The following is a 27,654-nucleotide window of genomic DNA, read 5'->3' as shown; positions in this document are numbered from 1 at the left end:
AATCTCTCATATTTTACACCTCCCAGAAACGCACAGAATTTAGCAGTATACAGGAATGCAAAGTCTGAGCTAATGAAGAGTGATTTGAACTTTAGTACAACAAACTGCTTCCCAGTGCATTTCCCCAAGACACAGCAAGGAATATACAACCCTGTGCTTCTAGAAAGTGTATATTTTCAACCTAGATTTAAAATGTGCACAAACTACTATTTACAGAACCAAATATAATGATAATTCTGTTTGTTCTGTGACGGGATCTACTGCTTTGAGCAGAAGTCATAACTTATGGGCCTTTCAGTCAGATCCACTGGCAAAAAGGCAGAGTTTCATTCGCTCGTTCTTTGAAAGCTCCTTCTACCGGCATTTTTGCTAAGCCAAACTGCCCCTTCCCTAGTATCTGTGCTTTCATGGAGGAGAGCAGATGTTTTCTGTGCTGCTGCCTGTGAGAGCGCCTTCTGCAAGAAAGACTTTCCCATGGGAAACAAGTCCTTTCCCACCCTCTTCCTCTAGCTTAGTCTTCATCTGATAGGATGGAAAGGGCTCTCGCAGAGGATCTCACTTTGCTGCACAACAGACTAGGGACGTATCAGTGGGTTCAGCAGGATGGTTTTAGCACTTGGTACTGACGTGCTTTCTCTTCAGGATCATGCCTCTGTTGCAATGGGCCGTGCTCCATGTTGCTGGCAAACAGGGGGATGGCTCTGAGGACAGTAGTAGAGGTGTTTTTAAACCAAAATTTTCCTGTCTTCACCCTACCAGAACCTGCATCACACCATGTAGCTTGCAAGCAAGTTCCCAGTAAGGGAAGGAAAACTCATTCAGCGGGCTCCACACAGACAAGCAGCCCCCATTTTTCTGTGCATCTCTCCCTATGGCCAGTCACACTCCTACTCTGCATGGTTTCTTTTCTGGGTTCACTGTTCAGAACTAGCTGTAATTCAGCCAGTAGTGGTGAGGGAAGGGATTTCTTCTGGCAATACTTGTGTGTGAACTAGCACTCTGTGGTTTCCTTAAAGGTGTCTCCCCCTCCCCCCCCCCCCCCCCCCCAGCACTTGGGTTCAAAGCAGTTGAAGAGAAGGTGGGGCTAATTAGCTAACTTTTTTCAAACCCTTCACTTCTACTATTACTTCCAATTTGCCTTAATGTTCCTAAACAAGATGATTTGGATAACCATAAATTTAAATAGAGTGTTGCATCTCTTTGGTTGTTGCTCAGGGGTAAGTCTTAACACTCATATCCCTTCCCTTTAAGCATGCCTACACTACAGTTTCACCACCCTAGTTCATATGGAACTAGGGTTTCACTTTGACAATGTATATTTCAATTCAGATCCTTGTTGAGGATCTCAAACACACACAGTGAATTTACTGGCAATAGTTCCCATAGAGGTGAATATCTTTGAGTGGGGAGCCTGGGTGGTAGTCTACTTGGTTTTCCTGAGGCAGAGATTGAGTACACAAGGAGTTGGAAACTGAACAGAATTGTGTTACAGCACCTCAGGTATGGTGAGTGACAACTGGTGTTCTGTAATATATCAGATCCTTTGAGGAGAGGCCACCAGAAAGGACAAGAGCAAGTGAGAGACCCAGCTAGATTCTATCCTGTCAGGAGAATGGTATTTCTCTTTCCCAGCCAAGTACAGTCTTTTTCTAATAAGTCGAACAGAAACTATCAGGCAAATGGGATCTTATTCTGAAAAGTCAATAACAGATCTCAACCACATAGTTTCTTCCTATAAAGAGATCAGTTCACCACTTGCTCCTTTTGCAGAGTTTGCAGATTTTACAAACTTCCTGGCTATCTGCAAGTGTGAACTAGGGTCTCATATATAGTTTGCCGAAGTTCACCTCTAGGTGCCCCCCTCCCCGCAACTTTCCCAATATAATAGCAAAAATAGGTAGGAATACTTATCAGTCATACTGTTAGCCCTTTACTCATCACAGCTTCCCTTTAGGGTGTGAATGTTCAAAGTCAAACAATGGATCCTTCCAAATATAGTGAATTTGAATCATCAGAATTCTTTGGTTCTTCCTGATTCCCAATGCCTGCAACTTTCCACCTGGAATCTTAGTAAGTATTCACTTAGTGAGTCACTCAGGCACTCTAGTCTCTATGGGATCCCAGCTAAAGCATTATTCCTTTCTTTTCTTCCCATAAACCCTAGGGTTCCATATAGAAAGTTTTCCTTTCTTAGCTTACTTAGCTTCCAGTCTCAGCACTTCATGCCATTGATCCTCACATCTCCCACTGCTGTCTTTGGTTGCATCCTGCTATCTCATGCTTTGTAGTTGTGGCTTACAAGCACCACTTATAAGGCATCCTGGGGCCCGAGGTTATTGCTGTGTGGTACTAGAGCCCTTCATTAGAGCTACTTTCAACCATGGTGTGTCTATTTGCTGGCTCTGTAGATCTCTTTTCTTGCAGCCTTCCCTTCAGCAGGAAGGTTGAGTGGGGATTCTTTTATTTTCGTAAATTCATACTTTCAGCCCTCTAGTAGCTGGACCACAGACCAGTCTTTCACTGTGCCCAACTTATAACACCAAGCTTCACTTGAAGCAGATAATTCCTTTTCCTTTTTTCAATCATAAGTGTTGTGAGCACTGAGAAATACACAGTAAGTGAATTGGTTTGGTCAGCAGCTTCTGTTGAAAACTTTCTGATTCCTTTATTTGTAATGACTATGACATCTGTTCACTATTTCTCTCAATGTGGTTGGTGATTGGTCACTGCATGCTACTTCCCATGTGTTATGATGAATTTTGTCTGGAGCAGTGAAACCAGGACTGAAGAGAGACCAGATTAGTTTTCTTACCTGTAATTTTAATTTATCCTAGTGCAGATCCATCACTCTGGAAAACCTTCTTTATGTTTATCTACTCTTCTATATAGGCTTGGTTTAGCTTGGAATCCTCGTTGTTATCTTTTAAGTTAGAGCGACAGGGAATGTTAAATGGAGCTGTTGTGGTGATATCAACACAATAGTTGGTTCTTTTTTCAATTAATTGTAATAACCAGGGCTTAAATTCATCTGGAGCCGTCCAGAGCTGAGCTCTGATAAATATTTTCAAACCTGTGGGAGCACAGGCAGGGCTGAAGCCCCAAGCCCTGGCACCTCCCCGGGGCTGAAGCCCCCGAAAGCTCCAGTCCACAGCTGAAGCCTCCTGGAGCCCCAAATGGGGGAGGGACATGGGGGTTCCAGGAAATAGCCTCCAAGAATTTTAGCCCAGGTAATAACTGTCCTACTTTTGTGTGTCCTCTGGGTTGGAAGTATTCATCTGGGGAGGGTTTTGACAGTTCAGGAAATGTGCCAGCAGGAAGAGCTTTCAGTTAACCAAACAAATATATATTCTGCTGGATGAATTATGACTTCTGTCCAGAGTAATGCATCTATACAAGAGAAAGCAGGAAAGGCAGGAACATCAATTTAGCCTTTTTCCTTGTATAATTTAGCCAAAACCATATCTCTAAAGCCCTGTCTAGACATGGGCCCTGATCCTGCATTGAATTCCATGTGGATGGACCCCTGTACCTCCGAGAGCCAAATTGATTCAAATGTAAGTTGAGACTGAGATAAAAGTTGAGATTCTGGGGCCCAAGAGGTGCTGGTACACTCCTCTTGGGAGATGTGCTGGTACACAATGCCACTTCATGTGGGCCCAATTGGAACCCTTAGAATAGACTATGTTAGAAATGGGGCATGAGAGACAGAGTTAGACAGAAGGGTTAGACCTGGACAACGGATTGTGGAGGTATTTGGAGGGCTTACATATATAACTTGGTGAGGTTAGCATAACTATGTTAAACATAACTTGTATTTTGGTGAATTTAATGCAATGCTTAACATTGCATTAATGCACATTTTTGGATTTGATTACCTAAAATTGTAAAGGTAAAAATTATCCTTATGGTGGCATAAGTGCTAAAAATGCATATTAAAATGTTCAGATTTAAGATATTTAATTCCTTAAGAGTGAGTATTGAAATGTGCATACTTACTGGGTGAGCCCAATCTCTATCACTTCCTTAAATCATCTGTGATAGCATCTTGCCAACCCGAAGCCCAACCAAAAATATAAATCATCCAAAGGCAACCCAAGCAGCTCCATAGTGTAAATTGCAAAGCTTTTAAAATTTGTTAGAGGTCCGTATATTATTTTTTTTAAGGCACAGTGGAATGTGTGTCCAAGAGCTGTATCCCTTTTAAGCACTCTCCAATTGATTGTGGCCACCAGCTTCAAGTTTCTCACCATCTGAGAAGCAACTACCCATGGTTGCGCTTAAAACTTCATTATCTCTTCCTTTGAGCACTTCAGATAGGGTTACGAAACAGAAGACAAAGCTTCAAAAGTAGCTTCATGCTTGCTCTGAGAAGGAGCAGTTGTTTGTGAGGCATTTAAAAGGGTAATTGTAAAAGCAACTCCACTGTTGTTCTTTGAGGTCTATTCTTCATATTTTCCGCTCTTGGGCTACGCATGCTTCCTGCGACATGAGCTTGACAGGGAGCTGTGATTGTTGGAGCACTACACTCTTCCACATGCCTCCCACTCTGCAACATTCTGAGAAGCAGTGGCCTCAACTGCCCTTCTGTTAATCCTTCTGGCCACCAATGATTCAGTGAGCCTGGAGCTTGCTTAGTATCCTCAGTGTTTCCCTCGTTCATTTTTCTTTTCTTTTGCCCATTTTGGGGCTATTTTGTTTATAGTTAGTTAGCTAGTCACCCAGCCAGTTTTTCTTTCAATATCCTCCCTCAAGTTCTGCTTCTCTTCTCTCCAGCCTTCCTCCACACCAAAAACAAAGAGTGTCTGTAAGTCACAGGCATCATCCAGACCTGTGAAGAGCAAGAGGGCTGTTTCAAACCCCTGCTGTTGGGCCAGTCTCTTCATCTTTAGTCGACTAAGCCTGGTGCTCTGTGGCCAGCACTGACTCAATAAGTCACTCGCTGAGCTTGAGTAGTGTTGTCTTGCAACACTCGTGACTTTGTCATGAGTCTTGCAATATTTGCTTTAAGGATTCTCATGCCTTCCATCTCATGAAATTTGTCCCTTAGCCAAAATGGGTTTCATCTCTCATTTCTGCCTGGGTACCTGCCAGATCTGGTCACCATATCTCTTTAACCTTCACAAGGGAAAGTGAAGCTGCCCATGGCAAAGATGGCCATCAGCTCCCACTCTTTCCAAAGAGACTTAAGCCAGACTGCCCTCAGGGGAAGATGATGGCCACGTAGTCAGGCAGGGGAATGTGGAGGTGCACGAGCAGCCGGGAGGGGGAATACATTAGGAGATAGGTAAGGAATCTGGGGGAAGCCAGGAGAATGGTTGGAGGCATGAGGAAGATTGAGGTGGTGGGCAAGAGGCAAACTGAGAGGAGTAGAGAGGGGCACCGTGAGAAGCAGACTGAGGGTGTGCCGGGGACTGTGCTGTGACAGAGAGGGAGAATGTGATGGGAAGGAGGAATATGAGAGACAAGTGAATGTAGAGGGTAGATGAGGGATGGATGACTGTAGGAGGGAGAATGTTGTGGGGGAGCTGCTTACTCTGTTCCTAGGTAGGTATGGGATTAGAGCGGGATAGAATGGCAGCTCCCCAGTGCCCTGGGGAGCTGGTAAGGAGAGTCCACCTGCAACAGGGAGGCCTGCATTTTTGAGTGCACATGAAGTGGAATTTTGAACAAGAGATAATTATGAGCAAATTGGGGGCAGGTGGCTTTGCCTAAAGGTTAAAAAATTAAAAGGCAGGGGGAAAATAATATGACAATTTTTAAAATAAATCTAATGATTTAAGGCATTCTCATAATTTTAGGGGGCCTGACTCATGAGTTTAGAATGTTTGGGGTTGGCAATATTGTTTAAGTGGTATCCAGGTCCCTGGTTTCACCAAGTTGACTAAATCCAGTGCCACAAATCCAACACCAGCAATTACTAACTGAAGAGCTATTTGCCAAAGTGGTTCTGTGCCCAGCCAACATAACCAGCACCAAGATCTATAGACCTTGCTCCCAGAAGCAGCAGTTGCTTACATGAGGCATTTAAAAAGATATTTAAAAAGAAAACCTGTTTGCTTTGTTTTGGTTTTTCTCCAGGGTGGGAACCGGGGTTAAAAGGATATTTTAACAAAATCTCCAAATATTTTGATAATGCAGGGTTCTCTTCCCCAAGAAGTATTTGGGACCTCTAAAAATCCTTCTATTCACACCCATAAGATTATTACAACAAACCATTTGGGTAACTAATTTGCTCTTCTCTTCATTTCCCTTTGCTCCCCTCTTCTGCCTTCTCTCTTGCTATCTTTTATTATTCCTCTCTTTTATATCCAGTTTTTAAAAAATAGCTTCATAACTAAATGGTTATGGGTTGTGCCAAATTGGCTATTATGTGAAGTGGTGTCCTTAGGTGTCCATGAGGCTTGTGGGAGACATACAAGACAGCACAAGCAATGGGAAAGCTGTTGTGGGGGCAGGGGCAGAAGAAGAAAGGGAGGAGTGGGAAATGCACATTTCCTTGAGATTCAACACTCTGAGCTCTTGTGTACCAAAGGTGCAGATACGTACCTACCCCACCAGCCATTTCTAAATGGTGTGTCATGTTCTAGCGCCCAATACCTGCTCCAGCTGTTCTTGGGTTGCAGTTCATTCCTGTTTCTTGCTGTGGTGTGATTATGCATTATACATCTCATTAAGTCCAGCCTTTTAACTCCCTTGACAGCTGCAAATCAAAAAGAGCCCTTGACTGCTACATTTAAAGTGAAAGACGAGCCTCGGGATGAAGAAGCTGCAAGCTCAACCTTGTCTCAGTCCAGCTATATGTTCAACCAGGGACCCGAAGCCTCAGCCCCAAGCATCCCTGAGGAGACTGTCAAGCCACAGGAAGTGCAGACAAATGTGTTAAGGCAGGACATGTCCGTCAAGGCAGCATCTGAGCTCCTCATGAAGCTATCAGGTAATTGATTACTTTAAAAATATTCAGCTTCTTAAATGTTCACCTGTATGCTAGCAGGGATATGCTGAAGTAAAGGCATATGGTGTCAGTTACAATTGAAGGAGCAGCGAAGATACCTAAGATCTAAGGTGCCTATCAACGTGGTGTCTAATTATTGCAGTGCACAGATTTCAGTGGTCTTCAAGTTAATGACTATAACATCAGTCAACAGAACTGATCACTTAAAATTTGCATATGTTGAAATAGTTTTATAATGTCCCAAAACACTTCCATACCTAATTTATTTACGTCTGTCTCTCTCTTCATTAACACCATCAGAGTGTGTATTTTTATTGTACACATGGTGTAGGTATCTGACCTAACCTTACACGTTACGGGCTTTAGAGCCTTTCGTTTGAGTGCAGTATCCTAAACTGTAAGAACGCATTATTAAGTAGATACTGTAGATTGAACAGGCTTTGTAGTGAGTTACAAACCACTCGAACTTGACTCCATTGCTTTACTTTTTCTCTATATATCTATATATCCCCAATAGAAATATAACCTTTTTGCATTCTGTTGGCTATTTTGTGTGTGCATATGTATGTGTGTATATAATATGCTCTATATATAAGTGTAGAAAAGAGGAACATAATTTTCGCCTTCAGTCCTCCAACTGTAGTAGTGTGCACATGCACACAGACACATACATACAGTAACGCCTTCCTCCGCAGCATAGGGCAGGGGTCGCAAGCTGGAGGATTCTCTGCGACTTGAAGTCTTTAAATCACGATCTGGAGACTTCAACAGCTGAGTTAAGGGAAAGTGGGTGGGTCAGCTTTTGTGGCCTGCATCATGCGGGAGGTCAGACTAGATGACCACAATGGTCCCTTCTGACCTTAAAATCTATGAGTCTATGAGTCTATAACTCCTCACTTAGTTATAGTTATGTTCCTGAAAAATGCAACTTTAAGTGAAACGATGTTAAACTAATCCAATTTTCCCATAAGATTTAATGTAAATGTGGGGGGGTTAGGTTCCAAGGAAACTTTTTTTAAGCAGACAAAAGGCATTATATACTGTGCAGTACTGTAGTGTACTGTGGTTGGGAAGTGCCCCTGGCTTACCCCACACAGGCACTGCCCGCTGCAGGCAAGGACTCTAGGAAGCACCTTAGCAGCAGCAGCAGCAGCTTCTCCTGAGAAGATCAAGCGCCGACTTTGCCAGGGGATGCTCCAGGCCCGCCTCTTCCTGTCCCTGCTCCACTCCAGGCCCATCTCCACTCCACCACCTCTCTGGAGCAGCTGCATCCTCGCTCCTTCCCCCCCACCCCCAAAGTCCTAAGCGCTGCCAAACAGCTGTTTAGCAGCGCTTAGGACTTTCTGGGAGGGATGGGAGGAGCCTATACAGGAGAGATGGGCTCCACCTAAACCAAAGTGGAACCAGACTGCTGGCACTAAACATTAAAAAGGTTGTAGAGCAGTTTTTAAACTAGGAGATGGGGGAAAGCCGACTGCTGCAGAGGAGCGTGTGGATCGGACACAGACTTCCCTTAGGGGAGAGTCTGATGATAGAGAATCTCCAGATTATAGTCAGGAGCAGAGGACTGAAAAGTATAATGTAAGGGCCGGATCAGATGATAAACAGCCACATAAAAAAGAATCTGGCACATCAGAAAAAGACAGGCTAATAAACAGGGACAAGTTTTTAAAGTGCTTGTACACAAATGCCAGAAGTCTAAATAATAAGATGGGTGAACTAGAGTGCCTTGTGATAAAGGAGGATATAGATATAATAGGCATCACAGAAACCTGGTGGACTGAGAGCAATCAATGGGACACAATCATTCCAGGGTACAAAATATATCGGAAGGACAGAACAGGCCGTGCAGGGGGAGGAGTGGCACTATATGTTAAAGAAAGTGTAGATTCAAATGAAGTAAAAATCTTAAGCGAATCCACAGGTTCCATAGAGTCTCTATGGATAGAAATTTCATGCTCTAGTAAAAATATAACATTAGGGATCTATTATCGACCACCTGACCAGGACAGTAATAGTGATGATGAAATGCTAAGGGAAATTAGAGAGGCTATCAAAATTAAGAACCCAATAATAGTGGGGGATTTCAATTATCCCCATATTGACTGGGAACATTTCACTTCAGGACGAAATGCAGAGATAAAATTTCTCGATACTTTAAATGACTGCTTCATGGAGCAGCTAGTACGGGAACCCACAAGGGGAGAGGCGACTCTAGATTTAATCCTGAGTGGAGCGCAGGAGCTGGTCCAAGAGGTAACTATAGCGGGACCGCTTGGAAATAGTGACCATAATACAATAGCATTCAACATCCCTGTGGTGGGAAGAACACCTCAACTGCCCAACACTGTGGCCTTTAATTTCAAAAGGGGGAACTATACAAAAATGAGGGGGTTAGTTAGACAAAAGTTAAAAGGTTCAGTGACTAAAGTGAAATCCCTGCAAGTTGCGTGGGCCCTTTTTAAAGACACCATAATAGAGGCTCAACTTCAATGTATACCCCAAATTAAGAAAAACAGTAAAAGAACTAAAAAAGAGCCACCGTGGCTTAACAACCATGTAAAAGAAGCAGTGAGAGATAAAAAGACTTCCTTTAAAAAGTGGAAGTCAAATCCTAGTGAGGCAAATAGAAAGGAGCACAAACACTGCCAACTTAAGTGCAAGAGTGTAATAAGAAAAGCCAAAGAGGAGTTTGAAGAACGGCTAGCCAAAAACTCCAAAGGTAATAACAAAATGTTTTTTAAGTACATCAGAAGCAGGAAGCCTGCTAAACAACCAGTGGGGCCCCTTGACGATGAAAATACAAAAGGAGCGCTTAAAGATGATAAAGTCATTGCGGAGAAACTAAATGGATTCTTTGCTTCAGTCTTCACGGCTGAGGATGTTAGGGAGATTCCCAAACCTGAGCTGGCTTTTGTAGGTGACAAATCTGAGGAACTGTCACAGATTGAAGTATCACTAGAGGAGGTTTTGGAATTAATTGATAAACTCAACATTAACAAGTCACCGGGACCAGATGGCATTCACCCAAGAGTTCTGAAAGAACTCAAATGTGAAGTTGCGGAACTATTAACTAAGGTTTGTAACCTGTCCTTTAAATCGGCTTCGGTACCCAATGACTGGAAGTTAGCTAATGTAACGCCAATATTTAAAAAGGGCTCTAGGGGTGATCCCGGCAATTACAGACCGGTAAGTCTAACGTCGGTACCGGGCAAATTAGTTGAAACAATAGTAAAGAACAAAATTGTCAGACACATAGAAAAACATAAACTCTTGAGCAATAGTCAACATGGTTTCTGTAAAGGGAAATCGTGTCTTACTAATCTATTAGAGTTCTTTGAAGGGGTCAACAAACATGTGGACAAGGGGGATCCGGTGGACATAGTGTACTTAGATTTCCAGAAAGCCTTTGACAAGGTCCCTCACCAAAGGCTCTTACGTAAATTAAGCTGTCATGGGATAAAAGGGAAGGTCCTTTCATGGATTGAGAACTGGTTAAAGGACAGGGAACAAAGGGTAGGAATCAATGGTAAATTCTCAGAATGGAGAGGGGTAACTAGTGGTGTTCCCCAAGGGTCAGTCCTAGGACCTATCCTATTCAATTTATTCATAAATGATCTGGAGAAAGGGGTAAACAGTGAGGTGGCAAAGTTTGCAGATGATACTAAACTACTCAAGATAGTTAAGACCAAAGCAGATTGTGAAGAACTTCAAAAAGATCTCACAAAACTAAGTGATTGGGCAACAAAATGGCAAATGAAATTTAATGTGGATAAATGTAAAGTAATGCACATTGGAAAAAATAACCCCAACTATACATACAACATGATGGGGGCTAATTTAGCTACAACGAGTCAGGAAAAAGATCTTGGCGTCATCGTGGATAGTTCTCTAAAGATGTCCACGCAGTGTGCAGAGGCGGTCAAAAAAGCAAACAGGATGTTAGGAATCATTAAAAAGGGGATAGAGAATAAGACTGAGAATATATTATTGCCCTTATATAAATCCATGGTTCGCCCACATCTCGAATACTGTGTACAGATGTGGTCTCCTCACCTCAAAAAAGATATTCTAGCACTAGAAAAGGTTCAGAAAAGAGCAACTAAAATGATTAAGGGTTTAGAGAGGGTCCCATATGAGGAAAGATTAAAGAGGCTAGGACTCTTCAGTTTGGAAAAGAGAAGACTAAGGGGGGACATGATAGAGGTATATAAAATCATGAGTGATGTTGAGAAAGTGGATAAGGAAAAGTTATTTACTTATTCCCATAATACAAGAACTAGGGGTCACCAAAAGAAATTAATAGGCAGCAGGTTTAAAACAAATAAAAGGAAGTTCTTCTTCACGCAGCGCACAGTCAACTTGTGGAACTCCTTACCTGAGGAGGTTGTGAAGGCTAGGACTATAACAATGTTTAAAAGGGGACTGGATAAATTCATGGTGGCTAAGTCCATAAATGGCTATTAGCCAGGATGGGTAAGAATGGTGTCCCTAGCCTCTGTTCGTCAGAGGATGGAGATGGATGGCAGGAGAGAGATCACTTGATCATTGCCTGTTAGGTTCACTCCCTCTGGGGCACCTGGCATTGGCCACTGTCGGTAGACAGATACTGGGCTAGATGGACCTTTGGTCTGACCCAGTACGGCCTTTCTTATGTTCTTATGTTCTTATGATGGGGGAGGAGTGGAGACGCAGCACTTCCCCGCTCCTCCCCCTCCCTCCCAGTGCTTCGCGCTTAGGACTTTCTGGGACGGGGGGGGGAAGGAGTGGAGACACGGCACTTCCCCGCTCCTCCCCCTCCCTCCCAGAAAGTCCTAAGCGCCGCCAACATCCTAAGCTGTTTGGCAGTGGGGGAAGCGCTGGGAGGGAGGGGGAGAAGAGGAACTTGTGCAATGCTCCCTAGTAAAGTCGCTGCTCTTCCACAGAATCTTACAAGCAGTGGACAGAGCAGGCAGCCAAATGACGTTATAAGGGAGCATTGCACAACTTTAAACGAGCATGTTCCCTAATTGAGCAGCGACGTAACTTTGAAACAACGTTAAGTGGGAGGACGTTAAGTGAGGAGTTACTGTACATATTTTGGGTGTGAGGTTTGTGAGACAGCGGATTAATTTGATGACTTTTTTGGTATTTAAGTTATTGATGATGGGACCTTGTTGCCCTTATAATAAACTTCAGTTTTTAGCACAGGTCAGTGAACATTAGAACCTTGAATTGAAACTATGAATGGGGGGGGAAGGAAGGGGCAGGAGAAAGGAGAGTGGTAATTTTCATAGATTCCAAGGCCAGAAGGGACCGTTGTGATCATATTGTCTGACCTCCTGTATAATACGGGCCATAGAACTTCCCCAGAATAATTTCTAAAGCATATATTTTAGGAAAACATTGAATTTTTATTTAAAATTTGTCCGTGATGGAGAATCCACCATGACCCTTGGCAAATTTTCCAATGATTAATTACCCTCATTGTTAAAAATGTGTGCTTTATTTCCAGTCTGAAAACTAGGATTCATATCTCCATTCAAAAATTGGAAGAGGTTTTTCTTGTAGTTTGGCTATGTCAAAGTCTTGCAAATAACACCAGCAGAAATTCAGTGATCAGTGAATTTCATGATCTCTGCCATTTATGTCTAAAATTCGTTGACAAGATTTTCAAATTGTCAAATTTGAACCTAAATTGAGAGCCCTACTTAAACTCCTGCCACTAAGCAATGTCTGTTATCTCTTGTTTTCAATTCATCCTTTCAGTGTGGATGCCTCTGGGTTAGAACCAATGGTGGTAGGGAGTGAGAGACACACAAAGATACACGTATACTTGTAGAAATGCTTTAGTCTGGAAGCATTCACTTTGAATGAATGATTTATTATATATAATGTAAAAATTACTGACTTGGGTTTTGGGGAAGGAATTTCCCATAGAATACCAAACATTATAAAATGTGTTTTGTATTGACATAGCATGCTATCATTACTAGTAGGCGGTGTTTTGAATAGAAGTAGACAGAATTCCAACTATGGTGTTCTAGTGATAAAACCCTCCAATCTGATGGATATTAAATGGTGGTTTTCTATTTTTCTTCATACTTACTTTATTGAGTATAAACACATTTGTAATAGCTCTGTAATTTAATAGAATTCCTCCAATGTCCTGGAGACTATAAATCATGACAGTGAAGTCTGAGTAATAACAGTGCTAATATGGAATCTCTTTGTCTTATTGTAAAATAGAGTTTTGTTGGTTTTTATTATAGTAGATTAGAATATTCCTTTTTGAAATATCTATTCAAATCGGATGAAATCTTGTTGGCCCCTCCACATCTGCTACTCAAAAGGAATTTTCAGAGACTATATAAAATCTTACACATTTTCAGTTGGGAACTGACTGAATGCTGCAAGTAAGAAATGCATTAAGAAAATGTTTCTCCTGTGATCATTTCAGTGATTCAGCAACACTTGCTGATGGTATTTCTGGCTGATCAATAGTGTCAAAAGTAAGGAATTAATTGAGATTTATTTACACATACTGCATTGTAGCAGTTGATATTCCTAATTAGCCTGTGGATGGGGTTATACTGTGTTTGGTGGTTAAACATTTCAGTTTTATAGTCTGTGACAGCTCTTGAGGGGCATAAGGATAGAGGTCATGTGGGTCGTGTTGAAAAATATTTCATGAATGAAAAGCCCTTTTTAATTTTTTCTTGGGGCTTGTCTACACAGCACCAGCAAAGCGCACTAGAGGGGTGTGATTTCAAATGGGACTATAACACTGGTCTACAATTTTTGAGAAGTCGTCTGCTTCAGAGATAAAATGTGCTATTTATTATGTATTTTGATGTGCTGAATTCAAATATGACAATTAAAACAACTGATTGGCTACTGTTTCTAAGATATTTAAGTTTTTACATTTTATGTCTATGTATATTGTGTAGATAGAGTTTTAATCATAATTTTTAAACCTAGGTCTTTTCATGTGTTTATGGTTGCTTTACATGATAATATTTCACCTGTCCTGTTTATGTAACACTTTAAAAATCAGCAAAAGGGTTATATAAATCAAATTTATTATGAAACAAAAGGCAAAAAACTATTATGTACATAGTTTAGTCCTATTCAGTGTCTACTCGGCGCTTCTTGGCTTGTCTCTTGTATTCATTAAATGGAGCATCACTTGTCACTGTCCAGCAATAGTCTGCAAGCATTGATGGGCTCCATTTGCCCTGATAGCGTTTCTCCATTGTTGCAATGTCCTGGTGAAATCGCTCGCTGTGCTCGTCGCTCACTGCTCCGCAGTTCGGTGGAAAAAAATCTAGATGAGAGTGCAAAAAATGTATCTTTAGTGACATGTTGCAACCAAGGCTTTTGTATGCCTTGAGGAGGTTTTCCACCAACAACCTGTAGTTGTCTGCCTTGTTGTTTCCGAGAAAATTTATTGCCACTAACTGGAAGGCTTTCCATGCCGTCTTTTCCTTGCCACGCAGTGCATGGTCAAATGCATCATCTCGAAGAAGTTCACGAATCTGAGGACCAACAAAGACACCTTCCTTTACCTTAGCTTCACTTAACCTTGGAAATTTTCCATGGAGGTACTTGAAAGCTGCTTGTGTTTTGTCAATGGCCTTGACAAAGTTCTTCATCAGACCCAGCTTGATGTGTAAGGGTGGTAACAAAATCTTCCTTGATTCAACAAGTGGTGGATGCTGAACACTTTTCCTCCAAGGCTCCAATGACTGTCGGAGTGGCCAATCTTTCTTGATGTAGTGGGAATCTCTTGCATGACTATCCCATTCGCAGAGAAAACAGCAGTACTTTGTGTATCCAGTCTGCAGACCAAGCAAGAGAGCAACAACCTTCAAATCGCCACAAAGCTGCCACTGATGTTGGTCATAGTTTATGCACCTCAAAAGTTGTTTCATGTTGTCATAGGTTTCCTTCATATGGACTGCATGACCAACTGGAATTGATGGCAAAACATTGCCATTATGCAGTAAAACAGCTTTAAGACTCGTCTTCGATAAATCAATGAACAGTCTCCACTCATCTGGATCGTGAACGATGTTGAGGGCTGCCATCACACCATCGATGATGTTGCAGGCTACAAGATCACCTTCCATGAAGAAGAATGGGACAAGATCCTTTTGACGGTCACGGAACATGGAAACCCTAACATCACCTGCCAGGAGATTCCACTGCTGTAGTCTGGAGCCCAACAGCTCTGCCTTACTCTTGGGTAGTTCCAAATCCCTGACAAGGTCATTCAGTTCACCTTGTGTTATGAGGTGTGGTTCAGAGGAGGAGGATGAGAGAAAATGTGGGTCCTGTGACATTGATGGTTCAGGACCAGAAGTTTCATCCTCTTCCTCTTCCTCATCTGACTCAAGTGAGAATGATTCTGGTGCATCAGGAACCGGCAGTCCTTCTCCGTGGGGTACTGGGCGTATAGCTGATGGAATGTTTGGATAATGCACAGTCCACTTTTTCTTCTTTGACACACCTTTCCCAACTGGAGGCAGCATGCAGAAGTAACAATTGCTGGTATGATCTGTTGGCTCTCTCCAAATCATTGGCACTGCAAAAGGCATAGATTTCCTTTTCCTGTTCAACCACTGGCGAAGATTTGTTGCACAAGTGTTGCAGCATATGTGTGGGGCCCACCTCTTGTCCTGATCTCCAATTTTGCAGCCAAAATAAAGGTGATAGGCTTTCTTAACCAGAGTGGTTATACTGCGCTTTTGTGATGCAAAAGTCACTTCACCACAAACATAGCAGAAGTTATCTGCACTGTTCACACAAGTACGAGGCATCTCTGCTCACTTTGGCTAAACAGAAATGTGTCCCTTTGCAAAATCAAACACTGACAAATAAGAGAGCACGACACTCTATGATTTCTAGAGCTGATATAGGGCAATTTGTTCAGCAGAGTGATGTAAGCTTCGTTATGATTGCATCATCCATGACTTCTAGGAATAACATGATGCAATTCATATCATGTATGAGGCAATACCAGCTTCAGATTGCATCATTCATTGTTTTGCCTAAAAAGCAAGTACTGTCCAAACCCAGTCATAGATTTATTCATAGATCCAGTCAAAGATGTATTTTAGTCATTTCTGGTTTAAATTGAGATCCCTTCCCTTTATAACTCACTTATCCTCCGCCATTCCCAAGTCAAGGGTCGTATATACTGACCCAATAGCATATCTTGAAAACTAGAGCCAATCAACAATGTTAAGCATCATTTTCGTTCTCAGTGACCCAGAATTAGTAAAGTTTGACTACATTTATTTCAGAAGCATTTTGGCTGTAGAGCAGTGTACAAACTAGGTATCATTTAGAATGTGTCAGCAAGGCCTACATAGGGTAGGAGCGCTTTACAGAATGTTTGGAGTCACATGGGCAAGTCACATGTTCATGCCCAATTTCGCCCAGTCATTGCAGGAAGCCATTACCTATATTCCAGACAGCACATTTATAAGATAGTCCACTCAGTGTAGATGGGCATCTCCCATTGTGAGTTAAGTGTCCTTTTGTTGGGCCACTCAATTTGAATAGTCCCTCCAAGATGTGCTGGCTGACTACTTCATTGGCGTTACCCCAGGAGCAAACATTTTGAAATCCAGATATAGAGCCAGTACTTATAACTTCAAATACAAAAATGATACATGCATACAGATAGCATAATCATAATCAGCAAATCATAGCCTTTTCATAGATATCTTACAAGCCACTTTTTGTACAAGATTCATTGCAAATATATATGAGTTAAACTTCATTGGCTGCAACAATGATCTATATAGTCATATTTTAATCTGATAACGTCACAACATTCCAAAAAGGCTTGCCAGAAATCTGTTTTTTCAAATGTAGCTAAACTGCCTTTTCTACAATTTTATCCATTCTCTAATATAGAAAAGCAACAGTTCATCCCCAAAATGTTGAAGTAGGTTATTCAAGCACTGCACTGTACTCATCTAAGTTTAATGCATCCAGTCTCGCTGCAGGCATTTCTTGTAAATTTCAGTAGCCAATGTCTTGTTAACTTTCATTTACACTGTGTTACACTCAAAAAACTCATTTCTACTAAAACAGTACATAGATTGTTTTGTATATGTATTATCTTTCAGAATCATAGAATGCTTTATCGTCTTGCGCATCTATCACAGACCTGGAAATATGTAAAACTTTTTCTTCTTTATACCATCTTAGAATCATTCAGATTGTAAGGAAATTATCTATTCCACTGAGTCAACTCTGTCTTGAAGGTGTGTGAGCTGAAACATGATTTGGTCAAATTCTTAATTGTTGTGGTACACATAGAGAAAGTCTGCTTGTTGTTTAACAGTGATATTTGCCACTCAAACCCAGATGAAGTCAAAAATATTTTGGTAGAAAATCTGGATCTTATGCTAAAAAAAAAAAAGGCATGATTTTCTTTCTCTTTCTGAGACAGCATTGTTTAGTGGATTGGGAACCTGACTGGAAGTGTCAGTGAATTCCTATCTTTGCCAGTAACTTCCAGTGTGACCTTGGGCAAGTCACCTAACCTCTCTCTGCCTCCATTTCCCCATATGTAAAATGGAGCTAATTAAGGCCCATCATGGTAAAGCACTTTCAGCAATATTACTGAAAAGTCCTAAGTATTAGTTATTTATCTTTCATTGTCCATTGACTTGAAGTAATTTGAAACAGTGCAAGGCTGACATTTTTATACAAAACAGCAGCACATGGGTGTTTGAAGAAAACTCTTTGGGAGCACATGGCACAAAGTTGTCTTGAAATAAAAGGGCTGTTTTTTCTGCTAAACCTTTAATTGCTCAAAACGAACTTCCAGTGTTTTTGGCAGATAAATAACAAGAAACAGAAGCATCAGAAATAGAGAGGTATTATGTAACATGCAGTGTCTGAGACAGACTTATAAATACAGGCTTCAGTGTGAGTTATATACTTGCTTGATGTTCTCCTTCCCTGAGACTGCCATTCTTAACAGCACAGAGGCTGTCAGACTGTATTTTGTCCCTGAAAGTATCCTCTCTGTACCATCTGTATCCCATAACTCCTCCAATTCAGTCACCCTGGCTTCAAGAGTCCATACTGTCCTTCTGAAGGCCATGAGTTGCTGGCATCCATGATTACCCATGAGGCAGGTACATGTTGCAGTCAGTGCAATAAAGTGGATAGCCCCCCACTCAGCTACTGGATTTCTGCCTGCATTCTTTTTACTCTTGCAGGGTTTTGGTTTTTGTTTGTTTTGGATGGGTCAGGGGTAATTGGCCTAAGTTTAGAGTTAGTTTGTTAGGTGTATTGGGTTTCTCTGTCTTTTTCCTTCTCCCACCTCCCTCCCCTCAATGTTTCTTTCCCAAAGGGCTTTGCTGGTGCCCTTCCAGTCATTAGGTTATAGTCCCTGGGCCTTAGAATCATAGAACTGGAAGGGATCTCGAGAGGTCATCTAGTCCAGTCCCCTGCACTCAAGGCAGGACTAAGTATTATCTAGATACTTCTCCCCTTGCTGCTGAAGTCTCACTGCAGCTACACTCTCCTTACCTTGGCAGTTCACTCTGTCTTGTGCTCGCTGTCTGTCCCAGGGCGCTCTCTGCTTGAGAGCTGGATGTGGAAGGAATAAGGAATGCCTCTCTCCCTCTGTCTTTAAACTCCTTCACAAAACTCCCCTGGTTGCTGCTCCTGTTCACTTAGCTCAGCAAACAGCCCCCAAAACAGACCACAATATGATCTTCTTGTTGTGAAAATCTTAAGAATTTCTGTAACTAGATTAATTCTGTTGTAGTACAGCAGTCTTACTCTATACCAGTTCAGATCAAATTGATACTTTTTCCTCAGGAGCCTCTGACCTATTATGCAAAATACTGGTGATTTACTTAATGTTTGATAATAAGAAATTTTATTTTCTTAGTTTAAAGAGATTCTGTCAGCTTTAAAAATCACATTTTAATCTGATTTTTTCAAAATTGCTGTCTCAAGTGACACCTATGATTGCTATAATTAAACAAAACGGGGGAAAATATTTTCCCCTATTTTTTCCAGTTTGTGTGCTGTGTGCATTGGACAGCTCTTTGTATATAGTTTCACTGTTTTTTGACAGAGAGTTAAACTTCTCATCTCATGCTCTCGCATAATGACAGCATATTCATGCACTTCCCTGGGGAGATCTCACAACCTGGAATCTTTCCCAGACCCCGCAAGAGGGGTTATACCAGTGTCACAGCAACAATGCTGCTGCTGTTCCTGAGTTTAGTACTGAGTCAATGTCTCTGGGCTGGTCTATACTGGGGGAGGGATCGATCTAAGATATGCAACTTCGGCTACGAGAATAGCGTAGCTGAAGTCGACGTATCTTAGGGCAGGTCTTCACTACAGGGGGGGGGTCGATTTCAGATACGCAAATTCAGCTACGCGAATAGCGTAGCTGAATTCGGCGTATCGGAGCCGACTTACCCCGCTGTGAGGACGGCGGCAAAATCGACCTCCGCGGCTCCCCGTCGACGGCGCTTACTCCTACCTCCGCTGGTGGAGTAAGCGCGTCGATTTGGGGATCAATTGTCGCGTCCCGACGAGACGCGATAATTCGATCCCCGAGAGATCGATTTCTACCCGCCGATTCAGGCGGGTAGTGTAGACTTAGCCTTAGATCGACTTACCTCGTGTCCTCACGGCGCGGAATCGATGGCCGAGGCTCCCCCGTCAACTCCGCTTCCGCCTCTCGCTCTGGTGGAGTTCCGGAGTCGACGGTAGCGCGTTCGGGGATCGATTTGTCGCGTCTAGACGAGACGCGATAAATCGATCCCCGATAGGTTGATCGCTCTCCGGCGAGTAGTCTGGACGTACCCTCTGAGGGGCAAGGAGCAACAGAAGCCATGGGGAGCCACCTCTTCACTGTGTAGATTCCTGCTTAGTGCCAGGGAGCACTTAGGAGCCTGGCAAGGGATGGGACTAGGGAAGTCCTTGTCTTCATTTCCTAGACCCCTACGTGGGGCTTTGGAGGCACTTGGCAGAAGCAGCAACTTGTGATTCACTCCTCTGTAAGAGCCCAGCAAAGTAAGAGAAAAGGTGTCTGACCAGGAGATAGGTGCCCCTCTGCAACAGCCAAGGTGATTCCAGAAGACCGTGGACCAAGCAGGGAAGGATATGGCTCCTTTGAGGAAGAGCAGAGATGGGAAATAATAGGAGACAGGCGGTTTGCAGGGGCTGAGAACCGAGGGGAGGCTTGGGGAACTGACCTCTTCTGCTGTAGCCAGCATCAAGTGATGGTCCAGGACCAAGACGCAGAAGGATCACTCCTCACGAGCCCGTCAACAGGAGCCCAGGGAAGGAGAGGGAAAATAAAGGAAATATTTTCAAACTAAAAATAGAAGTGTAATGATACAGTAGAAGAGAAATCTTCTGTCTAAAGTTCATGGTAAAACTATAAAATTATGAGACTTTTGATTAATAAACATGTTCTACTACAACAGAAATCTGATAGCAGTAGTGCAATGTCATAGAGCTAATACATCTTTGTAAATAACTAGAAAAAATGGAACCTGCTGAAGAGCTAGATTTACTATGTGTTAAGTCAAATCTAGGATTTTGAGGTTTACTCCTAGCAGTGGTATACTGCAGAAAGTTCATATCAGGCCATGGTACATTCATTTAACTTAACAGGCTTTTCCGTGACAATTGCATAAATATGTAGCCCCAAAAGAACGTGAATAGTAATGGACTTCTATATCTGGGGATGGGACATGTTTCATAACACCCTTAATGGCTCAGCCAAAGAGCAGACAGGATGGTGGAAATATACTGCCTAATTGCAGGGGAGAAAAACTCATTTGATTGCAAATTTAGTTTCTGGTGAAAAAAATCACTGTTTTCAGGATACTGAGCGTGGAAAAACAGATGCGTGGCAAGCTGATTGCATGTTAATACCCAGAATTCTCTTCCAGCACATCAAGGTCTAATACAGTGTTTCCCAAATGGGAGATCACGTCAGTCACAGGAAGGTTCTAAATGGAGTGTGGGCCCAGTTAGGAGAGGAGGTCCTTGGGGTGGAGGCATTGGAGAGCAGGCCCACCCCAGCTCACCCTGCAGCAGTGGCTCCTATCCCCTGGGGCTGAGCCTGGCTCCCCACTATGGGTGTTGCAACCTGGCACATGGGGTTGCAGTACCACTCAAAATTGGCCCAATTTTAGTGAGCGGTGATGACGGAGGGTGGCCAATTGCGAGGGGATGGCCAGGCCATACCTGGGTGGTGCTGTAACCAGTGCAACACCTGGAACAGGGAGCTGGGCCCAGCCCCATTGGAGGGGCCCAGGAGCCACTGATGTGGGTGAGTGCTGGGCGGGCTTGCTCTCTACAATCTCCCTACCCCTTCCCTCATCCCCAGCACCTCCACTTACAGACTTATGTACTTTAAGGCCAGAAGGGATCATCATCAGGGGCGGATTTACCATGAAACACATAGTGCCCTGGCAGGGGCCCCTCAGCAACAGGGGGCCCCAGGGTCAGGCTCTCGGGTAGCTCAGCACCAGTGCACCCCCTGCGGGGGGGGGGCTGCGGGGGTAGAAGCTGTGGGGAGCAGGAAGGGAGGCTCACCCGCAGCCTCAGAGGAGCAGGTGGGAGGTGCAGGTGGCAGGAGCGCTGCGAACACGGGCTAGAGTACTAAGGAGGAGCACAAGGCACATTTTACCAGCATATGCGTGCTTTTTAAAGTTTGAAATGATTAACAAGGACACTCTTCACTTCTTACACTGCTGTTGACTTTCACTGTTTGAATTAAATCGTTTGTGCATGGAAGTGAGAATAAATCCCTTGAGTGAAGGTCTGCAGGTCCTTTCAAAGCCTGCTGAGTCAAAGGGATGCTGTTCATTGCATTCAGTAGGCTTTAGATAAGGCCACTAATTAAGGTGCCACTTAGGTGCAAGTAACAGTAAGTTTGGGTATGTCTGTTTCTCATGTTTGTCTCAAAGGCCGCAACTTTATGAAATAAACCACCATGAAGAATGCAAACAAATGGCAGGAGTCTAATAGCAGAGCCCAAGCATGAGCTGCCTTTTTTTTTGGTCCTGGCTGACAGACCTCAATATCAAAATAGCTACCCAACCAGAGCTACCATCCGGACCCACCTGGCCTGGACACGGCTTACACTAAGCCATGCTCCACCTCTGTAGAGAAGGTTAGAGCCATCATTGAGACAGATTCCCGTAGGTGTAGTTTGACTTCTATATTTGGGGGGGTGGCGGCTCCAGTCAGGCCAACGGGGCTGCGTGTTGGGAGGGTGGGGACAAATTACCCTGCCCCGCCCACAGGGGCGCCATTTCAGATTGGGGGGGGGGGGAAGGGGCACAACCTTAACCCGTGATTCCAGGGACTACTTAGGCAACTGAAAACTCTAGTGTTTTTGCATAACTTACAATGCTCCTGTCAGATATTTCTACCTAATTCCTATAGCAAGAAAGAAAATTAAATAAATATTAGACCCACTCAGCTCTAATACTAACATGTTATGATATCTTGTGGCAAGTCACTTATGGAACACTGGTTAGGTTTAAAATTGTAATGTATATTCTTACTCAGATACTTTTACTAAAGTCAGAAGGGACCATTGTGATCATCTAGTCTGACCTCCTGCACCTTGCAGGCCACAGAACCTCACCTACTCACTCCTGTAATAAACCCCTAACCTCCTTCTGAGTTACTGAAGTCCTCAAATCATGATTTAAAGACTTCAAGTTACAGAGAATTCACCATTTACACTAGTTTAAACCTGCAAGTGACCCATTCCCCATGCTGCAGAGGAAGGCGAAAACCCCCAGAGTCTCTGCCAATCTGACCCAGGGGAAAATTCCAGCCCCAAATATGATGATCAGTTAGAATCTGAGCACGTGGGCAAGACCCACCAGGCAGATACCTGGGAAAGAATTCTCTGTAGTAACTCAGAGCCCTCCCCATCCAGTGTCCCATCTCCAGCCATTGGGGATTTTTGCTACAGGCAGTCACCAATGGGCTACATGCCATTGTATGCAGTCTGTAATATCATCCCCTCTATAAACTTATCAAGCTCAGTCTTGAAGCCAGTTAAGTTTTTTGCCCCCACTGCTCCACTTGGAAGGCTGCTCCAGAACTTCACCTTTCTGATGGTTAGAAGCCTTCACCTAATTTCAAGTCTAAACTTGTTGATGGCCAGTTTATATGTATTTGTTCTGGGGTCCACATTGATGCTTAACTTAAATAACTCCTCTCTCTCCCTGGTATTCATCTCTTTGATGTATTTATACAGAGTAATTGTATCTCCCTTCAGCTTTATATTGGTTAGACTAAACAAGCCAAGTTCCTTGATTCTCTTCTCATATGATAGATTTTTCCATTCCTCAGATCATCCTAGTAGCCCTTCTCTGCACCTGTTCCAGTTTGAATTCATCTTTCTTAAACATGGGAGACCAGAATTACACACAGTATTCCAGATGAGGTCTCACCAGTGCCTTGCATAATGGTATTAACATTTCCCTGTCTCTACTGGAAATTCCTCGCCTGATGCACCCCAGGACTGTGTTAGCCTTTTCACGGCCGCATCATATTGATGGCTTATAGTTATCCTGTGATCAGCTCTTTCTCCTCCACTGTCACTTCCAACTGATAGGTCCACAGTTAATGCTTGTTGTTAGTCCCTAAATGCATGACATTGCACTTTGCACTATTAAATATCATCCCATTTCTATTACTCCAGTTTACAGATCTTCTTGTATGGTATTCTGGTCCTCCTCGGTATTGGAAATACCTCCCAACTTTGTGTCATCTGCAAGTGTTATTAGCATACTCCCATTTTTTGTGCCAAGGTCAGCAATAAAAATGTTGGTCCCAAGACTGATCCCTGAGGAATTCCACTAGTAACCACCTTCTACCTGAGAGTTCACCTTTCAGTATGACCTGTTGTTGTCTTCCCTTTAACCAGTTCCTTATCCACCTTTCAGTTCTCATAATAATCCCCATCTTCTCCAATTTAAGTAATAATTTCTCATGTGGAACTGTATCAAGTGCCTTACTGACATCCAGGTAGATTAGACCTACTGCATTTCCTTTGTCTAAAAAAACAGTAATCTCAAAGAAAGATATTAGTAACTTCGTTACCACCTCTTGAATACAACAACTGAAACAATTGTAGAAAAATCTACAATTACTTTCTATCATTTAGGGCTAGTCTACATTGGCAATGCTAAAGTGCTGCCGCGACAGCACTTTAATGTGACGTGTGGTCGCGGCACAGCGCTGGGAGAGAGAGCTCTCCCAGCATTCTAAAAAAACCACCTCCACGAGGGGCGTAGCTCCCAGCGCTGGTGCACTGTCTACACTGGCGCTTTACAGCACTGAAACTTGCTGCCTCAGAGGGGTGTTTTTTCACACTCCTGAGCGAGAAAGTTTCAGCGCTGTAAAGTGGCAGTGTAGACAAGGCTTCAGACTGCCTGCCCCTGAGGCTTGCAGTTTGTGGGGACAACGCCCTCCCTTGCTGCCCCAAACTCTGCCTATGTAGACTCCACACAGTCTCTGCTGGCATGTCTTTTGGTCCCAGCTACCCACGAATCCTACAAATCTCCTCCTTACCAGCCTGACCTAACCAGCCAGATAAATTTACCTTCCTGCGAAGACTATGTCTGCTCCTAAAATTGTGACATATTGTGGAACATATGGAAACTTGAACGCAGTGCTGGCTTGATGCAAACAGAAACCAGAATGCAGTGGTTAGTCAGTATAATAACAACATACATTCAGCTATTCTACCAATACAGTTTTGCAAGGATAAGAACCAGCAACTTACCTTAAGCTCTGTTATCAAGTGGTACATCAAGAGGAGAATCTGAATATCCTTTACTCCTTGCCCAGCCAAACCTAATGGGTGAAGCTCCCTCTTGGCCAATAAGAGTCTCCTTAGAGCAAGGGGAATGACTTTTGGCACAGTCAGCTAGCAGGCCGGACTCTTGTTGGTTATGAGGACCAAGCAGCTCCAGGCATCCCTCTAGAGTAGGGGTAGGCAACCTATGGCACGCGTGCCGAAGGCGGCACGCAAGCTGATTTTCAGTGGCACTCACACTGCCCGGGTCCTGGCCACCAGTCGAGGGGGCTCTACATTTTAATTTAATTTTAAATGAAGCTTCTTAAACATTTTAAAAACCTTATTTACTTTACATGAAACAATAGTTTAGTTATATATTATAGACTTGTAGAAAGAGACCTTCTAAAAATGTTAAAATGTATTACTGGCACACAAAACCTTAAATTAGAGTGATTAAATGAAGACTCGGCACACCACTTCTGAAAGGTTGCCGACCCCTGCTCTAGGGAATCGCTCAGCAAACCCAGCCACCTTTACATCACCTTGTTAGCCTATGTGGAGAGCAGAGAGGCCAAGAAGGACAGCTGAGCTGAATTCCACACAGCAGTGCAAAGCACAAGCTGCAGCACCATCTGGCAAAAGTGGCACTTTTCTAATGTGTATCTGAAGTCCTGTGAGATCACAATTTTTCTACAAAATGCAAAAGGCACTAGTTGGAAAAGTTCGTGTTCATAGAGATGTTCAAGCATATTAATCACAACTGAACAGAGCTTAAAGTTTAGTAGATGTTAATGGATAATAGATCTTTAAAATAGGTTAGTTCTGAGATTATAACTGACCTTCCTGTTTTTATGTAAGTGTAATCTTGACATCAATGGAAAGCATATTAATTTAAAAGATGAGGTCATTTGGAATAACAAATGCTAATGTTCACAGTTTAAATGTACCTTCTTTGTTAACTTTCAGAGAAAAATTTAAACAAAAAGCAAGAGCCCTGATTCTTAGTGCTGCTGTTATCCCTTTATAGTGTACAACCACCATACAGAAGCCAAAGTTGGTAAAACTGGCCATATGGATATGGGAATTGCCCAGAGTAAGGGATTCCCTGGATGTATAGGGCCATTGGAATGGCTCTATGCTTTTCTAGCATAGTAGCATGCTGGGTGGAGAGGGAATGTACCCAAGATTGTCACACTCAAGCTGTTATGAGCTGCTGTGAACCCATACAGAACCTTTGAAGAAGACTGCAAACTAGAGCAGCCTCTGGAGATGCTCTGACTTTTGCCAGGAACCCGTCCAGTCCCTGTGTGCTCCCAGAATCCAGGAGATGCAAAGTTCGCATGAAGCCACCTTTGTGTGTCCCCCTCTTTTCTTTGCTTATTCCTGCATAGAACACAGCGCGGTAAGATAGGGGAATAAGAGCCAAGGTGTTTGTGAATCTGTAAGTAGCCACAGAAATTCTAGAAGTTCAGTAGATGAAGCTTGAAATAAGAGAGAACTATATTGATTGGAATGTGTTGTGTGAGCAACAACATTGCTCACTGCATGTGTAGACTTTAAAACACTTTTCAGTTATATTTTTTTTAATCTTAAGGGGTTGATAACCCTGTAATCAGAATCTCTAAAATTAGCATCCACAGTTTTATAATTTTAAAAAGAAGTGAAATGTGTATTGCGTGAATCTGATGTATCCTTATGTTGGTGGTTTACTTCCCTTTGCCAGTTTTTTCTAGTTCTAGTTGTTACTAAATTGGATCTGTTAGTTATAAAATGCTACAGCATGAGATTTTGTTAAAGTGGAAACTCAAAACATTAGCCATTTTCCAATTTTGTTCTTTTATGCAAAACCCTGTTGCACTGATTCCAGCCTTATCAACATTGCCTTACATAAAACATCAGTAAGGGGAAAAAAGCATCAAGCACAGAGCCCTAGGGAACATCAGATGTTACTTATTGTGGCTCTGAAGCTGAACCTCTGAGGCTCACCAACTGTTTCCTACCATTAAGGGTTTATTTAAGCTGTTTTAGGGCATGTTTATTTCTAGCAAATCAGAACAATTAGCATAACAAAATGCCTGATTCACCATATTGAATGCTTTTGAAGAGTCAGTACAAGTTGACCCACTAGTTACCCCTGTCCTCTTGATTGTGAAAACTAATGCACAAATCCAATTTATCAGACATTCAAGGAAGATTTTTTCCCCCAAAATTGCCAGTTGGCATGTGAACCTGACTGGCATCCCAGCTAATAATCAGGTAATTCAGGCTCTTGGTTATCAGACACAAAGATTCTAGGTCTGAGGTAGAATATCTGAAATTACTCTGGAAACCAAATTTTTGGAGACTTATGGTATTGCGAACATCAGCCTTTACTACCTGATTCATGATGTTTTAAATAACTATATAGTAGGGCTGTCAAGTGATTAAAAAAATTAATCATGATTAATCGCACTGTTAAACAATAATAGAACACCATTTATTTAAATATTTTTGATGTTTTCTACATTTTCAAATATACTGATTTCAGTTACAACACAGAATACAAAGTGTACATGCTCACTTTATATTTATTTTTATTACAAATATTTGTGCTATAAAAACAAAAGAAATAGTATTTTTCAATTCACCTCATACAAGTACTGTAATACAATCTCTTTATCATGAAAGTTGAACTTCCAAATGTAGAATAATCAGGGCCGGCTCCAGGCACCAGGCAACCAAGCTGGTGCTTGGGGCGGCACCTGGAGGGGGGCGGTGCGGCGCTCGGGCCGCCGGGGAGAGCGGGGCCACAGCCGGGCTCGCCGCCCTCCCCCCGGCGCTCTGGCCGCCCTCCCCCCCGCGCCCTCCCCCCGGCTGCCGGGGGGAGAGCGGCGAGCCCCTACTGGGG

General features: G+C 42.9%; 1 protein-coding gene across 1 annotated transcript in view; it reads left to right on the top strand.

The window, feature by feature from the left end:
- The window catches only part of ZNF827 (zinc finger protein 827), a 132,976-nt gene that overhangs the window by 40,891 nt on the left and 64,431 nt on the right, over positions 1 to 27,654 (top strand). Inside the window, exon 5 of the mRNA XM_065405706.1 lies at positions 6,701 to 6,934. Coding sequence (XP_065261778.1) covers positions 6,701 to 6,934 — 234 coding nt within the window. The remainder of the gene's footprint in view (positions 1 to 6,700; positions 6,935 to 27,654) is intronic.

The sequence above is a fragment of the Emys orbicularis genome, chromosome 5, assembly GCF_028017835.1.
Source record: "Emys orbicularis isolate rEmyOrb1 chromosome 5, rEmyOrb1.hap1, whole genome shotgun sequence".
NCBI classification, from domain to species: domain Eukaryota; kingdom Metazoa; phylum Chordata; order Testudines; family Emydidae; genus Emys; species Emys orbicularis.
Note: the sequence above shows the minus strand (reverse complement) of the source record. Positions and strands in the feature narration are given on the sequence as shown.